This window comes from Delphinus delphis, chromosome 17 (genome assembly GCF_949987515.2).
Source record: "Delphinus delphis chromosome 17, mDelDel1.2, whole genome shotgun sequence".
Taxonomy (NCBI): Eukaryota; Metazoa; Chordata; class Mammalia; order Artiodactyla; family Delphinidae; genus Delphinus; species Delphinus delphis.
In genome coordinates, this window is record NC_082699.1 from 65,780,833 (window position 1) to 65,803,172 (window position 22,340).

Below are 22,340 nucleotides of genomic sequence, written 5' to 3' on the forward strand. Positions count from 1 at the left end.
AGACCTATGTATGTCTGCGTATTACTGTATGCATATCTCTACCTGATACATAAAAAGGGTAAGAACCCCTTCTCTCCTCAAGAACCAATTTCCACCCCCTTTGGAATGATATCTTATCCACTGAGAATGCATGAAACGGACATGCTATAAAAAGAAGGTGGAAGCATTTATTGTTGGGAATTATTATCGTTTACATGTACCTCTCCACCTAACACTCCACCACCACATGCCCGTCTAAACCTTTCTACCACCCACCGACCCAGTGCCCCAGAAACAACACCTCTGTGCATTCTTTACTAGGTATACAGTAAGCTCTCAGTAAAGCTTTCTGATATAAAACAGAATAAATCAGATGACTCATAAAATATGTACATTTCCTGTTAGCCTTTCTTTGTAGGAATTGTTATGTACTCCTTATATTCATGCTGTGTCATGTGGTAGCCACTAGGTATATGTGGCTATTTAAATTAAAATTAATTAAAACTAATTAAAATTTTTAAATTATAAATTCAGTTCTTCAGTTACACTAGCCACCTTTTAAGTGCTTGATAATCTCAAGCGACCACACTGGACAGCAAAAACACATAACATTTCCATCATCACAGAAAATTCTATCACAGAGAACAGCCTTGGCCCAGCCTAAAAGCTCCACGAGGCCAGGACCGCATCGGGGTCACTCACCATGGCACACGCAGGATGTGTTAAGCCCTGGCAAAAGAGCAACGCAATTAAAAGGAAACAAGAAATATGGGAGAAAAGGTAGCTTTGTCTTGGCTCATCCAATTTCCTACTTTAATCAACTACAAATGTTCTTATTTTTCATAGCTTTGCTCTTACTTACTCCCCACACCCACCTACAATACAGCAATGAGAATTTTCAAGATGTAACTACTGGGCTTCCCTGCTGGCACAGTGGTTAAGAATCTGCCTGCCAATGCAGGGGACACGGGTTCGAGCACTGGTCCGGGGAGCAACTAAGCCCGTGCGCCACAACTACTGAGCCTGCGCTCTAGAGCCCGCAAGCCACAACTCCTGAGCCCTCACACATAGAGCCCATGCTCCGTGACAAGAGAAGCCACCGCAATGAGAAGCCCACGCACCGCAACGAAGAGCAGCCCCCGCTCGCGGCAACTAGAGAAAGCCCGCGCGCGGTAACAAAGACCCAACACAGCCGAAAAATAAATAAAAATTAAAAATAAATAAATTTTTAAGAAAAAGATGTAACTACCAGCAGGGCAAAATTGGCTTTGGGCTTCCTCAGAATAATTCATAGGAATCAAAATCAAGAGGTCAAATTCAAAACCCCAAAAATGAAAGGCAATAGAGAGTTTCTAGGTCATTGTCAATACAGCCTCCCTAGATTCATGTTTTAAAACATTAGAGAAACCAGCTGCTGGTCCATCCACTATGCAAGCAAGATATGAAGTACTTTCACTTTATCAATTTTTATTTAACAAATCAGCAACTGTTTCCTGGGCATCTATAATGTGCTAAGCCTCCAGAAAATCAGAGCTTGGCACTATGGCAACCACATACAGACTCTAAGTAAAATTAACACCAGCAGGTTTCCATAAAACTTTGAGGCTCCAGATGCATTCTGCTAGATTCCTTTTGCTCCCCATTATCTATAAAGCCTCAGTTGGAGTAAGATCATCAGAAAAATTAATACACTCTCCTTGAATCTTTCAAAACAATAAGCTTGGTTCTTAAAGGAAAATTACAACTGAGCTGTTTCTCAAATACTCATAAGGTCTCTCCTCCTTTAAGAATCCTAAGGACAATAACCAAAAATAACTAAGGAGGGGCTTCCCTGGTGGCGCAGTGGTTGGGAGTCCACCTGCCGATGCAGGGGACACGGGTTCGTACCCCGGTCCGGGAAGATCCCACATGCCGCAGAGCGGCTGGGCCCGTGAGCCATGGCCGCTGAGCCTGCGCATCCAGAGCCTGTGCTCCGCAACGGGAGAGGCCACCACAGTGAGAGGCCCGCGTACCGCAAAAAATAAAAATAAAAAAATAACCAAGAAACCTGAACTGGCACATCCAAGTACAAAACCAGTTTAGTGATCTATTGCCACATCTATAGATTGGCGGGTTGCAGTTTTATGCTTTTTTATTTTTAATTAAGTGAATGAAAGTGTCCATGTTTCTTTAAGGTCATCTTCAAAGAATATGCAGTTCCAGGTCTGCAAAAAAGTTTTTTTATGACCTTATTTTATTTTATTTATTTTTTTCGGTTTGTGGCTGAGTAGCTTCCTAGGTAGAAATCATGACTTAATTACATGAAAGAAAGTTCAGGTCTCAAACACCGAAGTCAATCCAGAAGTTAAGGGCCAGTGAAGTTTCAATTAAACAACCTGGTTAAAGTAAAACTTGGGGGCAAACAAAACCAGTCTGGCTGCCTCTTGAAAACAGCTTCCTGTCGCCTCCTCCCCTAAAAGCGAAGATTCCCCCTTTTCCCCCACCCCAGCCAAGAGCAGGTAGCTGCCTTTAACCTACCTGTCCCCTTCCTGTGACCGCCATCATGGATTTGCTGGGCCCTCTTTGGCTACAATGAAATACAAACTCACTCAGTCCTGAGACTCAACCTCAGAGAAGGGTCCCAAGATTCAAATTCTGAACTCCTAAGTAGAATCTGGCCAAAGACCCCATCTCACCAGCCTCCTGCCCCCAGAGATGACAGCCTTCTTCACCTGGACCCTCCAAGGGCTGCTTACAAACACTGCCCCCTGCTAAATGCCAGATACTTACCAGCATTTGGGAACCTGGGTTCCTCAGAGAGAAGCAGGATGCAGGCCCTGCCCTGGAGGCAGTTGAGTCTAGTGGGGAAGATGGTGACCACACAGGGAGGTCAACACTCTAGCGGGAGAAGGTGCTACAGAGGCCTCAGGCCTGAGACCCAATTTACCCTGGGGACAGAGGAGTGGGTGTGGTGGGGGACAAAAGGTTCACAGGTGATGTGACTCTCAAACTGGCTCTAGGAAGACAAGCCGAAGCTCCTCAAACATCTAAAGGGGGCAGAGAGGGGGTGGGCTGGGAAGGGCACTCCAGGTCTGGAATGCACATGTGCAAGAAGAAAGGGATCAAAGGTTTTAAGGGATTCAGGGAGCAGAGAGCATTTTTTTGTGGTGGAACTGCCGGCCGTGGGTAGAGATGTCATTGGACAGGTGGGTGACGGCAAGATGGCGAGAGGCCTTATTCTCCTGGGAAGCCTTAAAAAATCTGAGATTCCTAAGCGCCATCCCACTCCACCCCCACCCCCCAGTTAATCAGTAACCACAGGTATAAGGCAGGGCTCTGAAATCTGTACCTTAAAACAAGCCTCCTGAGTGACAGGATCCACGCAGCGAGATGAGGAGAGCGTGGCGTTTAACGAACTCTATACTAAAAACACAACGTATTTTTAAGAACCACGACTGTGCCATTCAGTGTTAAGCTGTGGAGACTGTCTTCATCAAGACAGTCTCCACAGTCAGTGAAGACTGACTGTCTTCATCTCGGCAATCCAGGCTCACTGATTAAAGTCCACCTCTGACCGCCTGGACCTCGCTGGCTGTTGTGAAAGTTCCAGCTTCCACCTGCCCTCCTCACGCACACATTGCGGGTCTCTTCTAACCGTATTTCTCGCCTAACCTTCTCTCTCCTTTATCCTCTGCTTAACCTCTACTTCCTTCCACTCCCTTTGTCCCCAGAGTGAAAACTGGAAACTCTAAAGATAATATAGAAAGAGAAATTTTAGACTGTCCAACTTCACTCGTATTTTAAGATTTAATAGGGCCAAAAGGAGATTTTAAATCGTAGAATATTAGAGCTGAAAAAGGTTACCTGCGATCATCTAGGACCCTACTAGGTCCTGGGAAAACCCCTTTTACAAGTGGGGAAATCAAAGCCCGGAGAAGTGAAACAAAATTATTCAGGGTCACGTAGCTGGCCAAGCAGAAGACAAACCCAGGCATCCCGGCTCCCAATCTATTCATTACTCCAAGGTGCTACATAGATTGTTTTCTTTTTAATGCATTCAGGATCAAGTAACTTTAAAAGCAAACTGAAGTTTATACTAAAGCCAGGAGCACCTTACATGAGGAATCATAATTTAATGGTTAAAATCTAGACTCTGGGCCAGGCTTCAGTCTCCCCACTTCCAAGCCATGTGACCTTGGTCGGTTTAGCTCTCTTCGTCCAGATTTCATCATCTAGAATGGAGGTCATAAGCACTGACCTCACAGTGCTGTTTCGAGAATGAAAAGACTCAATCCATGTAAAGCACGAAGGACACAGCCCGTGTTACGTATTCAATAAAGGTGATTAGAGATGATCTAGTCGTCTGGGGATCCATTTCCTTCCTTCTTAGAATCTTAAACTCCTCACTCTGGGTTTGGTGTATTATCATCTCAACATCCCGGAGATGGTTTTTCAAAGATATACAGTAATTACAGAGGCACACTGAGGCAGCCAAAAATGAAAGTCACACAGCATTATGCTCTCAAAGGCCCTAGCTGACACAAGCAAATGATGCAAGGGCCACGAAGGGCCAGTGCTAACTAAGACGTGCCCCTGCCTTCCAGTGAAAGGGGGGCACCAGGCTGCACGCTTACAGGTGTAGGAATGCTACTCCCCAACACCAGCCACCGAGGGTTGAGAAGCCTCCCCCCACCTTTGTTCTTTTCCTTTTCTTTTTTTAAGCAACCAGACAAATGCACACCAGTCAGTTCAACAACTCCTATGACAGCCCGTGTGCTGGTCCATCATGGACACGAAGAAAATGAAGACCCTGCCTCACAAAAGTCAGGCATCCTTTGTACAACAAATGCCTAGACACTAATTCTTTGCGGCCAATAACACAGAAACAGGGGTACTTTCACACTCAACACAAGTTGTACATTCATTCCAGAGTGCAAACATCAAAAAAATATGGAACTGTATGTATTATGGTGTTGATTAACTCTTAAATTTCATTATGGTTTAATTATTCACTTAAACATGTACATTATAATAGCGACTTACACTCTTTCGTTAAAAAAAATGAATAGAGGGCTTCCCTGGTGGCGCAGTGGTTGAGAGTCCGCCTGCCGATGCAGGGGACACGGGTTCGTGCCCTGGTCCGGGAAGATCCCAGGTGCCGCGAAGCGGCTGCGCCCGTGAGCCATGGCCGCTGAGCCTGCGCGTCCGGAGCCTGTGCCCCGCGACGGGAGAGGCCACACCAGTGAGAGGCCCGCGTACCACAAAAAAAAAAAAAAAAAAGAAAAAAAAGAATACAACAGAGTTCTAATGTACTTCCACGTTCTACTTAATAGCTATATGACTAGATTGATTTTGCTCTTATAATGCCTAGCTTTAGAAGATTTTCCTAAATAAATTATATTCATAGCTACTGCAAAATATTTGCTAAAAGGGACAAAGACCTTTCAGAGCCATTCCCTTTGGGAAACAAGATGGAATGCTAATATTTTGGAAACCAGAGACCTGCTAGCTTGAGATTCTGGATACCAGCCCAAAAGAGACTCATTTAAGAATAACTGCTATTGCCTTCTCATCTTTCCAGCAAGAAAGACTCAAAAAATATGATATCTAAAGGCTCTAAGCAAGAAACTGGACTTTCCATAGAGGGTAGATATCAAACTTCAAACTGCATCAGTTACACCCTGTAATGACCACAAGCCCAAATATATTTGCTGCTGACCAAAACAGATTGAAGCTTTTTTTTTTTTTTTAACAGATTCTTCATTTCCTTGGAGGTGCATACACCATTAAAAGAGATTACCCATAGATCTCCAAAAGGATGTATACATGGACATTAACTGCAGTGTAGCTTGTAACAGTACGTAAGTGGAGATAATCTAAATATTCCTCAAAATAAAAATGATTTGGGCTTCCCTGGTGGCGCAGTGGTTGAGAGTCCGCCTGCCGATGCAGGGGACGCGGGTTCGTGCCCTGGTCCGGGAAGATCCCACGTGCCGCGGAGCGGCTGGGCCCGTGAGCCACGGCCGCTGAGCCTGTGCGTCCGGAGCCTGTGCTCCACAACGGGAGAGGCCACAGCAGTGAGAGGCCCGCGTACAGCAAAAAAAAAAAAAAAAAAAAAAAGAAAAATGATTAAATCGTGCTACATCCAGACAGTGAAATTCCATTTGGCTGGTAGAACCAATGAGGTAGATCTCTAGGTACTGACATAGAAAGATAATTATAATATACTGGGGAGTAAAAGCACGGGAACAATGTTTCTTACAGGTTACCTTTTGAAAAAGATCTTACAAATATATTTGATTCCATATATCAACCTACCTATTGTTCTACGAGTAATTTTTCTCCCATATGTGTTTAAGTATGCAAAAAAGCCTATAAAAGACACTAAGCCCAATCTCTGCAAATGGTACTGAGAGGGTAGATTTTACTTTATATACTTCGTTACACGACTTTTTTTTAAACTAAAGAGCACGTTCTATATTCTTCAATTGTTAAGTAAAAATTAACTTAATACAACTAATTTGATGCTTACTGAACATAAGATGTGCATTCAAGTTTCTCTCTTATCATCTCCATAAAACATATCTTTTTTGTATCAACCATACATTTTTTAGGTCATGTGAGTTCTCACACTCCCATATTCAATAAAGTTATTTCCTCCCAGTGCATATGGATTCTAGACATCGAGATGTAAAGTATTCTGGTATTGCTAAAAGTGACCTAAAGTCAAATGGTTTAAAAATATATCAAAGCAGGGGGCTTCCTTAGTGGCGCAGTAGTTAAGAATCCACCTGCCAATGCAGGGGACACGGGTTCGAGCCCTGGTCCGGGAAGATCCCACATGCCGCGGAGCAACTAAGCCCGTGCGCCACAACTACTGAGCCTGCACTCTAGAGCCCACGAGCCACAACTACTGAGCCCACGCACCACAACTACTGAAGCCCGTGCGCCTAGAGCCCTGCTCCGCAACAAGAGAAGCCACTGCAATGAGAAGCCCGCACACCACAGTGAAGAGTAGCCCCCGCTTGCCGCAACTAGAGAAAGCTCAAGCACAGCAACGAAGACCCAACACAGCCAAAAATAAAATAAATTAAATATATATATATGTATATAATCTCAAAGCAGGGATCTTGTTCCCTGTGACATTATTTGTCTTTTGTCAACAACATCACCTCCAAACTCCTTCTCTACCTCCACCAGCACCACAGAGAGGCTACTCTGGTTTCTTTTCCCACAAATAATTGTTTTTCCTCCCTTCAACCCTGAGAACTTGCAGGTCCTTCCATTTCCCACCGAGAACCACTCTCAGAAGCGGCGTCTGCAAAAACCCAGGTTCGCACTGCAGGAAATTATGGACAATCAGGGGATACATCTCTATTCCATCCTTTAGGGTCCATCCAGTAATTAAACATTAAAATATAAACTTACGAACCACAGAGCCTCAAAAATGCAACACCAGATACGTAAGTTCTTTAAAATAATGGAGCAACTCTTTTAAGAAAGACACACTCTGATGGCTATTCTAGAAAGACATCCATATGACTGATGAGTCCAAGTCCAGATCCTGCCGCGGTCGAAGAAAATATGATAAAACCGACCCAATAACACTCACAGCAGTGAACACTGGCATGACCATCGTATTCCTCTTTATACTTGTATATTCTAAAGGTTCCATAACACACACATATGTGTTACGTAACAAAATTTTTAAGGGGCTTAGAAAAAGATACTGGGTAAGACCCATGTCAAGCCAGATGAAGAAACCAATGCTCTGATGTCTCCATCACACTCTCCTAGGGAACCTTCTGAAACACCGCTGGCATCTTGGAAATGAGGAGAAATACTACTTCTCCTGGGAGAATTTCCTCGACTCCCTGAGCTGAGTTAATTGCTCACTTTTCCATACTCCCCCAGCACTCTGTTCTACCACTATTACCATACCAAACATATTATTTCCACACTGAAATTCTTCATTTGCACATAGCATCCCCCCCGCCCCCCTGCCACTACAAGCTCCTCCAGGACATGTCGAGTAATATATTGATTTTTGTGGCCCCATGACACTGCCTGAAATATCAGCGGTTTTCAAGCATCTTAAATGAGAAGAGTCCTCACTGCAAATTCATTTGAATATTTAATTAAGCACCTATGGTAAATGGGTACATACTGAAACCCAGTGGAGGTACATACCCATCATGGGCTTCAGATAAGCTTAACTCTTGTGTGACTGGGAACAATCCCCCCAACACTGGCCTCCAACACCCACATTTTCCCATGTCACCAAGACAATGACAAGAACAGGCATACAGCCGTCAGTGCACAAGCAGACGCAGAAAGGCGGCAAAAAAAAGAGGCAGGAGAGATTCTCTGAGAATGAAAAGGAAAGCACCCCCTTTGAATGGGGGGGTCTCTAGGTTATGGGTAATATCACATTTCTAATGATGGTGCTGGATACAGACAGATTTACTTTCTTCTCTACACCTTTCACATGTTATGAATATTCTTTTCTACGATTCACAGTCACTGAAAAACCATTACAAATTTTCAAAAGATTTCCCTTTGTCATTGATTTAATAAACATACTTTAAACACTTACTGTGTTCCAGGTACTATGTTTTGGGAGGGTTCAGACACGCACACGTCACCGTCTAGTCTATACCTGTAGGGGTTTGCAGTCAAATGTGGGAGACACACAAACAGACACAACACAATAGGACGCTACTTTTAATAGGTTTCCTCGTTTTGTGGGAACCTAGAAAAAATGGTCTAACCCATCATTCTCACTGCTTCTCATTCCACAAGGGATTGAGGAAAATCTTAAGATGACACATGAGGGAAAAACAAATTGCAAGCAAACACACAGCTCAGGACTCTACAATCAGATCATTAAAAGTAATCACAAAAACATATCAAGCCAGGACTTCCCCGGTGGCGCAGTGGTTAAGAATCCACCCGCCAATGCAGGGGACATGGGTTTGACCCCTAGTCCGGAAAGATCCCACATGCCATGGAGCAACTAAGCCCGTGCGCCACAACTACTGAGCCTGTGCTCCAGAGCCCTCGAGCCACAACTACTGAGCCCACACACCTAGAGCCCGTGCTCCGCAACAAGAGAAGCCACCGCAATGAGAAGCCCACGCACCACAACGAAGAGTAGCCCCTGCTCGCCGCAACTAGAGAAAGCCCGCGTGCAGCAATGCAGACCCAAGGCAGCCAATTAATTAACTGATTGATTGATTGATTAATTTAAAAACACAACAAAGCCATCTCAGGCATAAATAGTGGTTCCTTTCATTTATTTTTCACTCTTCTCGTGCACTTTATTATCTAGAGAACGATTTGCAGCTTCTACGATGTGGAATCCCACAGAGTTAAAAAATCTATATATTTTTAAATATGAGTCAGCTAAGCTCTGATAACTTAAGCTCTATATTCTTGTAAAGCGCCCAAGGGTAAGAGCCCACACGCTGAGCGCCGTCAATGCTGGGAGCCATCCCTCCACCTGCTTACCACGTGTGTTGGTGGCCATGTCAGCCACTTTCTGAAAGGCATCCAAGAAGGCAGCTGCTGCTACTACTGTTGTCCTAAGATGCAAACAGAAAACAAAAGCATGAGGAATGTCTCATACTAGCAGATGCAAGACAGCAAAAAAGGCTGCAACTGCTGCTGAGGACTGAAAGTAACCCTCCAGGAGAGAGAACCCGACTGGACATGGACAACCATTGGCTTTGTGGACCCACGTTATTCTTAAGAAAACTTTCTCCTTCTCATATTAGCACTCTCCCCCGATAATGTCCAGGTCGTGCAGCGCTAGTCAATAAATGCTAGCAACTCTTCCCACCCCATTCCACCCAACAGTATAAATTATCACCAGGTTAAAATTTCACCAATGAGGAAAAAGGTATTTCTGCCTAAAAGAACAATTTATTAAAAAATATAAATGGTATACATGAAAGTGATTTTAGAGTAGGAAAACAATATAGCTATATGGATTGGCAGAAGGAATCTTGGAGAGTGATCGTCTAGGTTAAACAATTCATTTTAGAGTTGGGAAAACTGAGACCACAGCTACATAGTGATTTTCAAGATCACTAGCTCATACCAGGGCTGAGACCAGTAGCCCAGCATGACTTACAGTGCCATGTTCATCTTACTACAAGATCCAGGCTATGTGACTTTTCCCCCTAAATCATAATTATAGGGAAACTGAGATACTACTTTTTCAACATTAGAATGCTACCTAAACAGCATCTTCTGAATTCCTAAAAGCTGAGAATGAGGAGGAGTTACTATACTCATTTGCTGTCCTAGAAGTTATTCTGAATTCTTCACATCCCCTTGAGCACTGGAAGATGCCTTGAGCACTCTGTGGTCTCCTGGTTCCTAGAGTCGTGGTCCAAGATGTCACTGAATGAAAAGTAAGCACTGCTGCATCTCAGGGCCGTGATTACCCAGGACAAGCAAGCAAGCCCCAGGCTCACTCACAAGAACTCTGTAACAGAATTTACAGCCTGATGCTAATTTCCAAGTATTTCACACATGAATCCAGCCCCCACTGAGCATTCCTAACAATGCAAAATTGCTGAAGGATGAAGATGAGAATAAGGACTAAAAAGGAATGAGTTCAAATCAGAGGGGAAAAAAAAGAAAGAAATGACCTTTGAACATAAGCAAGAGTAGCTATGAAGCAAAAGGTTCCCGGAAGGTGATGGAGTGGTCCCCAGGAAAACCTGGGCAATAGTCCCTCAGAGCCAAACTTCAAAACGAGGCCTGGGGGTTTCCCTGGTGGCGCAGTGGTTGAGAGTCCGCCTGCCGATGCAGGAGACACGGGTTCGTGCCCCAGTCCGGGAAGATCCCACATGCCATGGAGCGGCTGGGCCCGTGAGCCATGGCCGCTGGGCCTGCGCGTCCGGAGCCTGTGCTCCGCAACGGGAGAGGCCACAACAGTGAGAGGCCCGCGTACCGCAAAAAAAAAAGAGGCCTGATATTTTCCAGTAGAGCAAGAGAACATTCTGCTCAAAAAAAAAAAAAAAAAAAAACCACAATGACATACACACTAAACAAAACCAAACCAAAACAAAAAAAACACACCACTTCAAAGTATATTTCTTAAAGAGTTGGCACCATGGAAAAGTTAGCTTTATCAAACACCCTGAGGTTTACTAATGGCTCGTTCTGATTTATAATTAATATCTGATACATGTGCTGGGTTTATCCTTATTCAAGTCAAGGCCGAGCTTCCAAATTTAATGAGCCACAGCTGGAGAGGTGCCTTGAGTATTACACAGTCACCAGGGCTCCTGTGAAAACAAGACCGTGGTCAAGTGTGACGAATTAAGAGCTTTTAAACACCGACTTCCGATGAGCCATATTTCACTGACTGCTTTTTTCACAGGACATCTTAGCTCTCTCTAATGGGGCCGAGCAAACACGCATCCATCAGCAGGAGAAAGGAGGGTTCAGCTTACATGCTCCAAGACTATTTGCCTCGTCTACGGTCTTATCCTCATGCACTCCCTAACACAGAAAATTAAACCATGTGCTTGAGGCTCCTATGGTGCTCTCAGCCAGGTACTAGTAGTTTGACAAAATAAGGAAACGGTCCCTGCCCTCAGGAGGCCTACGTATTGTTAATATATATATATATATATGGTACTTTGTACCAGTGGGGATAAGATTGCTTTAAGTCTCACTCTGTATGTTTAAGACAGCTAATCAGTTAATTATTTTAAACTTTAGCATCCTCATTGGTAAAAGGGGAAGAGCATCTTTTCCTTGGTCAACCCTGAAAACCTGTCAGACAATTAAATGAGGCTGGATAAGAAAAAATGTTGGAGGAGGGGTTGGACTTAAATGTTTTACTGTTTTACTACAGGAGGTGACCTCCTACAGGATGGAGACTAACCTATTTGAAATAAATGATGATAGCGGCAGAGCTGGGGCAGAGGGGTTTGGATATGATCCAGGATAAAGTAATCAAAGGTTCGTAAGCAAAGAAATGGTAAAGGACTTGACAAGTGGCAAAGGGGCCATAGTCTGGAGCCCGTGGTCCATCTGGATGCCCACTCACGGATCTGGAAATCCCAGGCCCCATGAAGCTGAATGATGGGCAGGGAAAGTTCCACGTCTCCCAAGTTCTTCTCTCCTTATCTGCTGGGGAGCCAGGGAATGCCCAGTGCTATGGCTAAAGTTCTGGGCAGGCACCCCTGGTGCCAACAGGTAAAGTCCTAAAAACCCCATGTCATTCCTCCCTCCTCTGTCATCCACATGGCTTTTCATCTCAGAAAACACCTACCTGCTTTGTCCTCTGGAAAACCATCCCCATACATCCAAGCCAACCAATACGCCGTGAATAGGGGTCGTGAAAATAACTGCTTTTTTTTTTTTAATGTCCCAACCCTCTTGAAGCACCCTCTAAGTGCAATCGCACCCCTCCCCTCACTGATTTCAAAAGCATATAGCTTTAACAAGAAGATGTTGCCGTATTTTCTATTTCATATGAAATGATATATTAACAAGCACAAGATGAGGCAATAATAGCTCCTTAGAGCACATCAGCATTAGATCCTGGTTTTTAAGCAGTTTTATTGAGACATAATTTGTATACCATAAAATTCACCATTTTTAGGTGTATAAGTCATCAGTTTTTCAGTAAATTTAGAGTTATGCAAACACCACCACAATCCCATTTCAGAACATTTCCATCACCACAAAAAGGTCACTCATGCCCATTTGCAGTCAACCTTCTTTGCCACTCCTAGCCCCAGGAAACTACAAATCTACATCTGTCTCAACAGATTTGCGTTATCTAGACATTTCATGTAAACAGAATGATACCAACTAAGTTTTAAACTCTATAAGGGTAGGCAGTAATCAGAATGGACTGTGGAGCCAGACTGCCTCAGATCAATTCCCTGCTCTGTCATTTATCAATACTAGCTGTGTGACTTTGGATAAGTTATTCAGCTTATCTGTGCCTCAGTTATCTCATCAGCAAAATGGGGTAACAAGACTATTTATCTCTTGGGGTTGTGAGATTTAACTGTTACCATGTACCTGGCCCATTCTGACCTTACATATCATACTTCATCTGACTTTCAAAATTCCAGTGGAAGGAGGCAGAGCGGATATGAGTTTAATTTTACATACGGGAATCAGAGGTCAGGACGCGTGGCTAGTAAGTGGCAACGCCACCTTATGCTTCTCTATCTGCAACACTTCCAAAACTAACACTAATTTGCCTCTTGGGTCCATCCTATTCCATCCTTTGTCTAAGGATGCTGCCGTTTTCCTAGGGATGACATGTTTCTACTTACCGAAGCTGGGACTGTAGCTTTCCGGCTTTGTTTATGAAATCTTCCCAAACTGGATAGCTCCCCTATAACAAAACAAAGCCATACGTCAGTAAGTCATGCTGTGATAGACATCTGATGAAGACATTGACAGCACACTCAATTCCAATTATACAGAAAACAGTATATGCTCTCTTCCTTTGCAGTCTACAACATGTTGCCCAGATTACTGTACATACAAGTGTATTGGCCCAGAAATGGGTTATGAATGTGCTCCGTCCCTGTGATCCTGTAAACACTACAGATACCAAGTGGAACAAGTTTGGCAGAATCTAAGCCATATATCGATGCATCACTTTTTGAGTCAACAGATGGGTGGGTCCAAATTCAAGATATGTAGACCATTTAAGGCTCTACCCTGAACCACCTGATCATGGCTCTGGCTCTTCTCACCCTTATCCCAGAAGGCAGGGAGGGGGGAACCAGAGTGACTGAGGCTCCTCTCCAGGAGAGGAGACTACTGGGAAGCATTATTAGACTAGCAGAATCTCGAGCTTGGGAAGTTACCTGAATACAGCTGCTTCAGCTGATGGCTTGAGCCCAGCACCTACATACAGCATGATTACAGGTGGTTCCCCAGCACATTGCAGCTGACAGGGAACTCATCACCCTCCACGGCAGCCTACCTACATCAGCCACCCTGTCCTTTAGGTCCACGCAGCCCTAGTTCTAACCTTCTAGGGATCCACAGAGTTAAGATCAATCCTGCTTCCACACACACATCTTTTCAAAGAACGGAGGATAGCAGCACATTCATCCACAGCTTTCCTTCTTTCAGCTCCCAGACGGAATTCTGTGTCTACACGGGCCCCTGCCTCACATCCCCATAGCATCTTGGGGACACTCCATCACATGTCTCTACTTTTCTTCTAAGTATGGTGCTCAGGCACAAACTCAAAACTGCAGGTGCAATTCTGATGGGGGCAAACTAGGGCGGGGGGCGGTTACAGCTGCAGGCTAGAATGTGAATGTTACGAACCTTGACAAGGTAAAAATAACGTATGACACCTCTTGATTTTGTCATTAGGAGAGGGGATAGGAAAACTATAATGAAGTTAATCATCTCATCTTTTATTACAGAAGCCCCATCAAAATAGTCGAAAACTGAAACTGACCTAAAACAATGATTTCACCTTCCTAATGGTTTTAATAATCTTTTTCTCTTATGCTTAGGAGCACAGTTTCTCTACCTTGCCACTACTGACATTTTGAGCCAGATAATTCATTCTTTCTTTCTTTTGCTGGGGCGGGGGAGGGGTTCCTGTACATTGCAGGGTGCTTAGCAGGATTCCTGACCTCTATTCACCAGATGTCAGGAACATTCACAGATGCCACTGGATGTGACAAAATGTCTCCAGACACTGCCAGATGGCTCCTACAGGGCAAAGTCACCCCCAGTTAAGAACCACTGCCTTAGAAGAATGTCTGAGAAACTGATTTCTTCTAGTGAAGAAACAGTTATCTCAAGTTCTGCAATTTCTTCAGTATTACTTCACTTCGGTTTCAATTCTTCCGTTCAGTGAAAGTAAAATTAAATATATTTTTATTTTGAAAATATCTTGCATAGAACATGTTAATAAAAGTGCCCATTTATACATTTCTCGAGCTATCAAGTCTGTCTGAAAATGTGCACAGAGACATCTGGAAAACCGCCTACCAAATATTATAATGGAATATTTCTGGGAGCTAAGATTTGGACCAATGTGTTGTTTTCTTGTTTGTACTTTCCTCCATGGCCATAGTTTTGTTTTGTTTTTTTAAATAAGGGTCATGTATCATTTTTATAAAAACAATGAAGTCATTACATTAAAAAAATTTAAGATCAAATTAGCATTTCTGGCAACAACAGCACCGTGAATTTACAATACACCCAAACCCTAAAGTCTGTTTCGTGCATGCTGCTAGATCACAACCATCAGTTCTGCATTTGGGCATTTGGGACCTGATTGGCCCAACTGCAGGTGCTGGATTTATTCCTTCAAGCGGCAGTGTGCTCCCAACAGGACACTGAGCTGCACCAGGCCAGGGATGCTGTCTGGCTGGCTACTGGCAGCAGTCCTTTGGCAGCTACATCTGAGCTACTGACACCAACATCCATGCACAGGTCCTGTCATCATCTGCTAAACCACTTAGCCTCCATCCCATCTTTGTGCCCCAGGGGGTCTCTTCAACCCAAAAGCATAACTTTAGTTGTGTTGAATGAAACCTTGTGAGGGCTCAGGCTACCTTTCCAGGCCCATCAAGACACTGTGGGGAATCCCAAGTATAGCACCTAATTAATATACTTACCATTTTCTTATCAAGTCCTGGTATGAACATGCCTTCTACATCTACATCCAAGTAATTAAGGGTAAAGGCTGAGATCAGAGTCCTCTGGCTGGTCACTAGAGATCTCTGTCCAGATGGAAATCAGTTAAGCATCCTTAAGAGCACAAGAGTGCAACTAACCAATCACAGCCTCAGCCAGGCATCCCTTCCCTTTCTGGTCCACAAGACAGTATGAGAAGCTTTAGGAAAGGCCTGAGGATGTTCAGAGACACGGACCATCAACTTCTAGCCAAAGGAACCATCATCGCTCATCTGCACATAGGACACGAGAGCCAGGTCCTCCTCTCCCCAGCTGCAGCCACTCCCATCCACGGAACCCCTGGAGAAGGTCACTGAGATGATCCATAATATTTCTTAAGAAAAAGGTGAGGGGCTTCCCTGGTGGTTCAGTGGTTAAGAATCCGCCTGCCAATGCAGGGGACAGGGGTTCGAGCCCTGGTCCAGGAAGATCCCACACGCCGCGGAGCAACTAAGCCCGTGCGCTGCAACTACTGAGCCTGCGCTCTAGAGCCCGCGAGCCACAACTGCTGAAGCCTGTGTGCCCAGAGCCCGTGCTCCACAACGAGAAGCCACCACAACGAGAAGCCTGCACACCGCAACAAGAGAAAGCCTGCATGCAGCAACAAAGACCCACTGCAGCCAAAAATAAATAAATTAAATTAAAAAAGAAAAAGGTGAGACACATTCACTGAAAACATGCCAGAATGGCCAAAGGCCTGCACAGGGAGCCCCAAATCCTGAGTTCTAGCCACAGCCCTGGCAGTAAATTATGGGGGGTAAGTCACTTGACCTCTCAGGCCAGTTTCTTATAATGATCAACAAAAAAAATGCATAATTCCACCCCTGTTATTGAACACTGACATCACGGAACACTGAAAGAATGTTGGGAAGGAATAAGGAACACAAACTCCAGGGGCCCATCTCCTGGCTAGAATCCTAGCTCTCCCGTCTGCCATGGGACATCGGGCAGATCGTCCGACCTCTGCCTGGGTAAGTCACCACTGCCCAGGGCTGGTGTGAGGAAGAAATGAAGTCAGACATCTAAAGTGCTCAGAGCAGTGCCAGGCACTCAGTAAGTGTCCAATGACCTTTGACAGGATTGATCCAAGCGTCTGCAGGCTCCCAGGAATCTCCTTCAGGATGCTGGGAGAGATGTTTAAAACTCTCAAGGTCAGATGGTCCACCCAGGCTGGGATCCCTCATTCTTAGTCCTAAGTACAGTTCGGACTGTGCATCTCACTATGAGTTCACCATAGTTAAAGCAGACACAGAGCATGGCAGTGGGACACACAGTGTCAGTCAATGTCTCTGCCGTTCCCAAGTACATGGCAGGTGGAGTACTTAAACCCCAGATGAATGTGCCTGAAAACAGCTGCTCAAACCACTTTAAAAACTACTTATCTGCCCCCACTGGGAGCCTCATTCCAGTCTTTACCAAATTAGCAACAAAAGGAGGGTCCCCGCTCCAGTTAGGGGGTACAGCACCCAGCTCTCTGCCTACGAACACCCACTCAGCCAGAAGAAGGCTGCCAACCGCAGCTCTCTCCCCACTTGATGATATTTGACAGTCTCTCAAAGAGTGTCAGGCCCACCTGTTTTAGGCAATATATAATTTAATGGATTCTTTTAAAAAAAAAAAAAGAACTTCTAAGAACAGAAGACAAAAACCTCCTTGTTGAGAATTTTTTTTAAGTGTATAAATGTTATTAAAATTTAAAGGCAAGGTGATGTTGGGTTGTTTCAGATTTTTTTTTTAAAGTTTCTTTCAAGGAAAAACAAAAAGTTTCTACCCACCTGAAAGTTTTACTACAAAAATTCAAACGCTTGGAGGAAGTGAGGAAGGAGGGAGAAGGCACCCGTAGGAAGATAAAATGGTAATTGAGAGAAAAAGCGCTGGGTTGTTCTAGACGACAAGGCTGGGCAAAGGGGAGCAGACTCAAATTTCAGAAGAAATTTGCCAGTCGAGACACTGTGTACACTGAGAATCCTTTCAGAAAGCAAGTCCAACGTGGTCCTTAATTTTCTAATCTGCACCGCCCACCAAGAAGTCCCAGAAAGCTGTCCCCTGAGGCTATGTGTCTGGCGGGCTCTATTCACCATGCATCCCCAGAGCTATGAGAAAGCCTCAACACAGACCCCACTGCGGAGTTCACCAGAGAACATGGAAGGGTTTCACAGCTTTCCAGACATACCAAAGTCAACGAGCGCCTGGGCTCTGCCAAGTCCAAAGTCACAGGTGAAGGGAAACAGGCTCTCCTCCCTCTGGAACCCCCTGAATTTCTTTGGAGAGGCGGGCAGGGAGGTTGTAAAGCCCTGACAGTTTGAGAATAGAACTCAGATCACACAGGGTTCTGGGAGAATGGAAGAGTTCCCCGTCAAAGCTGGTGTGTTTACAAGCACGTGGAGGGGCTTCCCTGGTGGCGCAGTGGTTGGGAGTCCGCCTGCCGATGCAGGGGACAAGGGTTCGTGCCCCGGTCCGGGAAGATCCCACATGCCGCGGAGCGGCTGGGCCCGTGAGCCATGGCCGCTGAGCCTGCGCGTCCGGAGCCTGTGCTCTGCAACGGGAGAGGCCACAACAGTGAGAGGCCCGCGTACCGCAAAAAACAACAACAACAACAAAAAAAAAATCCAGCAAGCACGTGGAGGGCTCTCTGCATCTAGCTGCCTGACCGTCTCCACTTCCCTACAGGGAGAGAGATGGGGCTTCCCTGAAGACGGGCTCTAACTCTGCAGCCACCAGTCGGGGCGCCCACCACACAGCCCCTCCGAAGGCTGTTCTAACCTCCAGGGGGATTCAGCGATCTGGAAAACTCCTACTCGGCCGTCACCACCCAGCTCAAATGTCACCTTCTGCAGAGTATCCTGGGACCCATCTGCTTCCCTCATGTATCACGCAGTTGGCCGTCTCTGAGCCTGAGTCTCCCCCGCTGAACTGTGGGCTCGAGGACAGAAATATGGAGGGAGGAAGGAAAAGCATTTCCGATAAGAGGAACAAAGACAGGGAAGCAGAAACAGCACAAGTGGGCTCCTCCGAGGGACACCAGAGTGGCACATTTATGCTGGGAGAAGCAGGAGATGGAAGGATGGACAAGGGGACCATGGGCAGCCATCCAGGCCAAGATCCAGCGTTGAACTACAAACGGGGCCTTCATCCAGATGGCGAGTGACATAAATCCCAAACCAGCATGGTGACAAGAGAAGCTGGCTACCGCATCACATACCTGACGGCAGCCTGGTCCCTTGGGGAGCGGGGAGGAGAATGAAGTTATTCTCTTACTTCTGACGGAAAAAGACCATCTGATCTCCGTCGACTCCCCAAGAGTTTGGTGGCCACCTAAGCAAACATGCAAGTGGGCTGCCCTGCCTACCCTCAAGGTTGAGCTCCAAGAACACCCCCGAGTTCCTGTCCTCTCCTCTGCTTTCCCCACAGCCAGACGGCTGGGCAGGCCACTTGCCTAACCCGAGTGCAGGGCTCAGCCAGGGGTCATGCTGACTGGGGGCTCTGTTTTGCTTTGCTTTGTTTTGTATTAAACAGAGGCCTGGGATGGCATCCCACACACGGCGCAGCAGAATAAACTGCGCGTAACTCATCAGCCCGGCTGGTTAACGATGCCCCATAAATAATGCAGCAACTGCCTCTCCCAGCCCCGCCGCTGTGACGGCAGAACCTCGGGGGACAGCTCAGGGAATCAGACACCAGTGCGGCCACTTGGGGAACAGAGAGGAGCCGGGAGCCTTGGTGAGAGAAGGGACCGTCTGAGAGGAGCCAGAGACTGGAGGGGACTCTCACGAGGAGGCAGAATTCAGCTCAGCTGAGAATGAAACAGGGACCAGCGGGGACAGGCTATAGGGAGTCGGGTTCCAGCTCAAAAGTTCCAGACAGAGGCTGGCTCACCAGTGGTCATGGCTGATGAGAATCCAAGTCTTGGATATACGACTGGACAGGTCCTCTCCCAAGCCCTTCTTTTCACCACGACAAGCATCACTGTCCCCACCATCATCATTAAGCATCACCATGTTCTAAACGGTTGCTAGATGCCCGATACATAGATCAGCATTTCTCCAATGTTAACTTTCATATCCATCAGCTGGGGATCTTGCAAAAATGCAGGTTCTGATTCCCTTGGTCTGAGGTGGGGCCTGGATGTTGCACGTTTAATCTGAGTAAGGCCGAGGCTGCTGGTCCATAGACCACACACGGAGGAGCACAGCTTGATACACACACGTATCACATGTTCACAAAAACCCAGTGAGGCGGGTGCTCCTAATTATCTCACAGCTGAAGAAACCAAGGACCAGGAAGGTTGCATCCTAGTGGTCTAGGCTGAAACTTGATCCTAAATCTGCCTGACTTTGTGGCCCAAGCGCTGCCCTGATTCTGCTAAGTGCAAGCAGCAAGGTGCACAGACCCAGCCTCCCGGTCCAGCCCCAGGGCTGCAGAAAGCCACTCAGTAGGCAGGCTGGGTCCTGCTTTATACTGGGTTCAGTAGGAGCCCAGATAAAGTAAAGTGGAGACCAAGGGCTCCGAACACATAACCCCCAATTACAACCGCAAAGGCCCTGGACAAGCTGTAACGTCGACCTAGGAATGGTCAAGATTCTCAACCATGTGAAAAAAGAAAACACAAAACAAAGAAAAGTTCTTGGTGCAAAAAATGTCTGATAGAAATGCACAGGAAATGTTCACTCACCACCATTAGCAGTGTGATTATGGATAATTCTGTGAAGTCTTCAGGTTTCCTGTGGATACTAGAACTGATCTGCTTCTCCCAGGAGGTTGGAGAGCCTGTCTGGAGCATCTCTATAGGCTGAGGCCACCACCCCTGCCACCGGGTCTCTCCCCAAGGTGGGTGTGAGGAACGCAGTCCATAACATCCCTCTCCTTCTTCTTCTAGGGACACCCCAGGCTTTAGGGAAACGAAAAGCAAAGCTTCAAGAGGAAGTTTCTGACCAAAGCAGGAGTGCCTCTGGACTCCATGCTTCTTGAAGCACAAGGCAGGAATGTGCAGCTTCCAGAAGTGGGTGCCTGTCACAGCTTTGTCCCCAAAGCCATCCTTCCCCACCCCATCCTACAAGATGAAGGGCTCCCAAGATCCTCTGATGAAAGGCGCTGCGTAAGCCCATCCATCATCAAAACCATTCCTGGGCTTTTATTTTCTGATTGGGGCTTGCCTAATCCACTAATTATCCCTGTCCATCAAGTGGATGGCAGCCACTCGGATAATCAGTGGTTACCTCCTTGGACGCCCACCCTCACCCACCTACTCAAGCTCACCAGCAATAAATATGCCTGTGAAAAGGACCTTACAGCTCTGTGCACACTTCGTGGGCACTGCCACCTTCCACTAAACAGATTTCCCCTTCCACTGAACTCCACAAGCCCCAATTCCCAGCCGGGCTATTAGGAATGACACCTGGGTGGGTACCACGAAAAAGGGCCGTGTTTGTTACTTCTATAGTCATTGCCCTTTTTTAGTGTCTTTCCACTGAATGTCCTTCTCTTTGCCTGGATAGAGGGCCCTGATGGGCAGTCTAATCCAGTGTCTAAAAGGATCAGTGTGGTCTAGTGGGTTGAGTCAGGCTGCCCAACTTCAGATCTCCCCACTGGAGACCTAAGTGACTCAGTTATCCATTGCCGCTCTGTCTTCATCTGTAAATGATAGCCCCGGTAGTTCCCACCTCAAAGGATGTTAACGAGAGTAAGTGAAAGAATACGAGGGCATAGAAGGATGACTAGCACTTAGAAACTTAGAACTCCAGAAATGCCAGCAATTGCTATTTTAATGAGTCAACATACAAGGCCAGCCACCCTGACTGGGACATTTAATGAGCACCTACTATGCACAGGCACGGGGCGGGGGGGGGGGGGGGGGGGGGGGGGGCGGGGGGTTGTTAAAACAGGCCAGAGTGTTGAGGAATGCTGCTGTGTAAGCCACCAATCCCAAAGCCTTCGGAGGGCGCCACACTCCAGATATAAAGCACTGGAAGGTGGGGTTGGTGCAAATTTCTGGAGGGGGGTGATTCCTCACCGAGGTCTTAAAAGGACAAAAGGGAATTTTCTGGGCCAAGAGGAAGGAAAGAAAGGACAGGAGGAAGCATTCCCTGCAGAAGAAAGAGAATTAGCAGAGGATAGGAAGTATAGAAGACTATGCTACATTCAGACATGAGAGTCATTCTGCTCACCTGGAACACATCCAGGGAAGGTGGGATCTGGGGGGCGGGGACGGGGTGGGAAGAGCAGGGAGATCCTTCCTACTCACTTCCTGAGCTGCAGAGGAGGCTCTTGGTGGCTCAGGGGGGCCCAAGAGCCACCCCCACTTCTACTTACTCATGGTACACTCCCAGCACGACCTCCCAGAGACTCACCACCGGGGAATGTCTGCTAAACCTGCAGATGCCTGAGCCCCGCCCCAAATCTGCACATCAGAATCTCTGGGGGTGGGACCCAGGGGTCTGCATTTAACACATTCCCCAGGGGACACTCATGCTCTGATGGCTAAAATCACATACAGATTTGAGAATTATCGCTCTAGATAAGATGCCACATCCCTCTGAAGTCTTGGATGCTGTGGTCTCAGCAATTTCTCAGTCCTGATGTTCAGACCTTGCTCCTTCAGAAGTAATCCCTGGTGATAAGCACTTGCACATGGGAATGTGAACTCATAAACATTTTCTGAAAGGCATCTGGCAATGGGTTTCAAG

At 46.2% G+C, this 22,340-nt stretch overlaps 1 protein-coding gene across 7 annotated transcripts in view; it reads right to left on the bottom strand.

Annotated features, from left to right (window-relative positions):
• MTSS1 (MTSS I-BAR domain containing 1) overlaps positions 1-22,340 on the bottom strand; it is a 165,165-nt gene that overhangs the window by 130,140 nt on the left and 12,685 nt on the right. For 6 of the 7 annotated variants that reach the window (XM_059995171.1, XM_059995177.1, XM_059995173.1 and 3 more), the window contains 2 exons: positions 13,275-13,336; positions 9,469-9,542 (listed from right to left, as the gene is read on the bottom strand). In XM_059995171.1, coding sequence (XP_059851154.1) covers positions 9,469-9,542; positions 13,275-13,336 — 136 coding nt within the window. Of the gene's footprint in view, positions 1-3,307; positions 8,548-9,468; positions 9,543-13,274; positions 13,337-22,340 lie in introns of those variants that run through there. The other variant, XM_059995175.1, reaches the window with a different exon arrangement.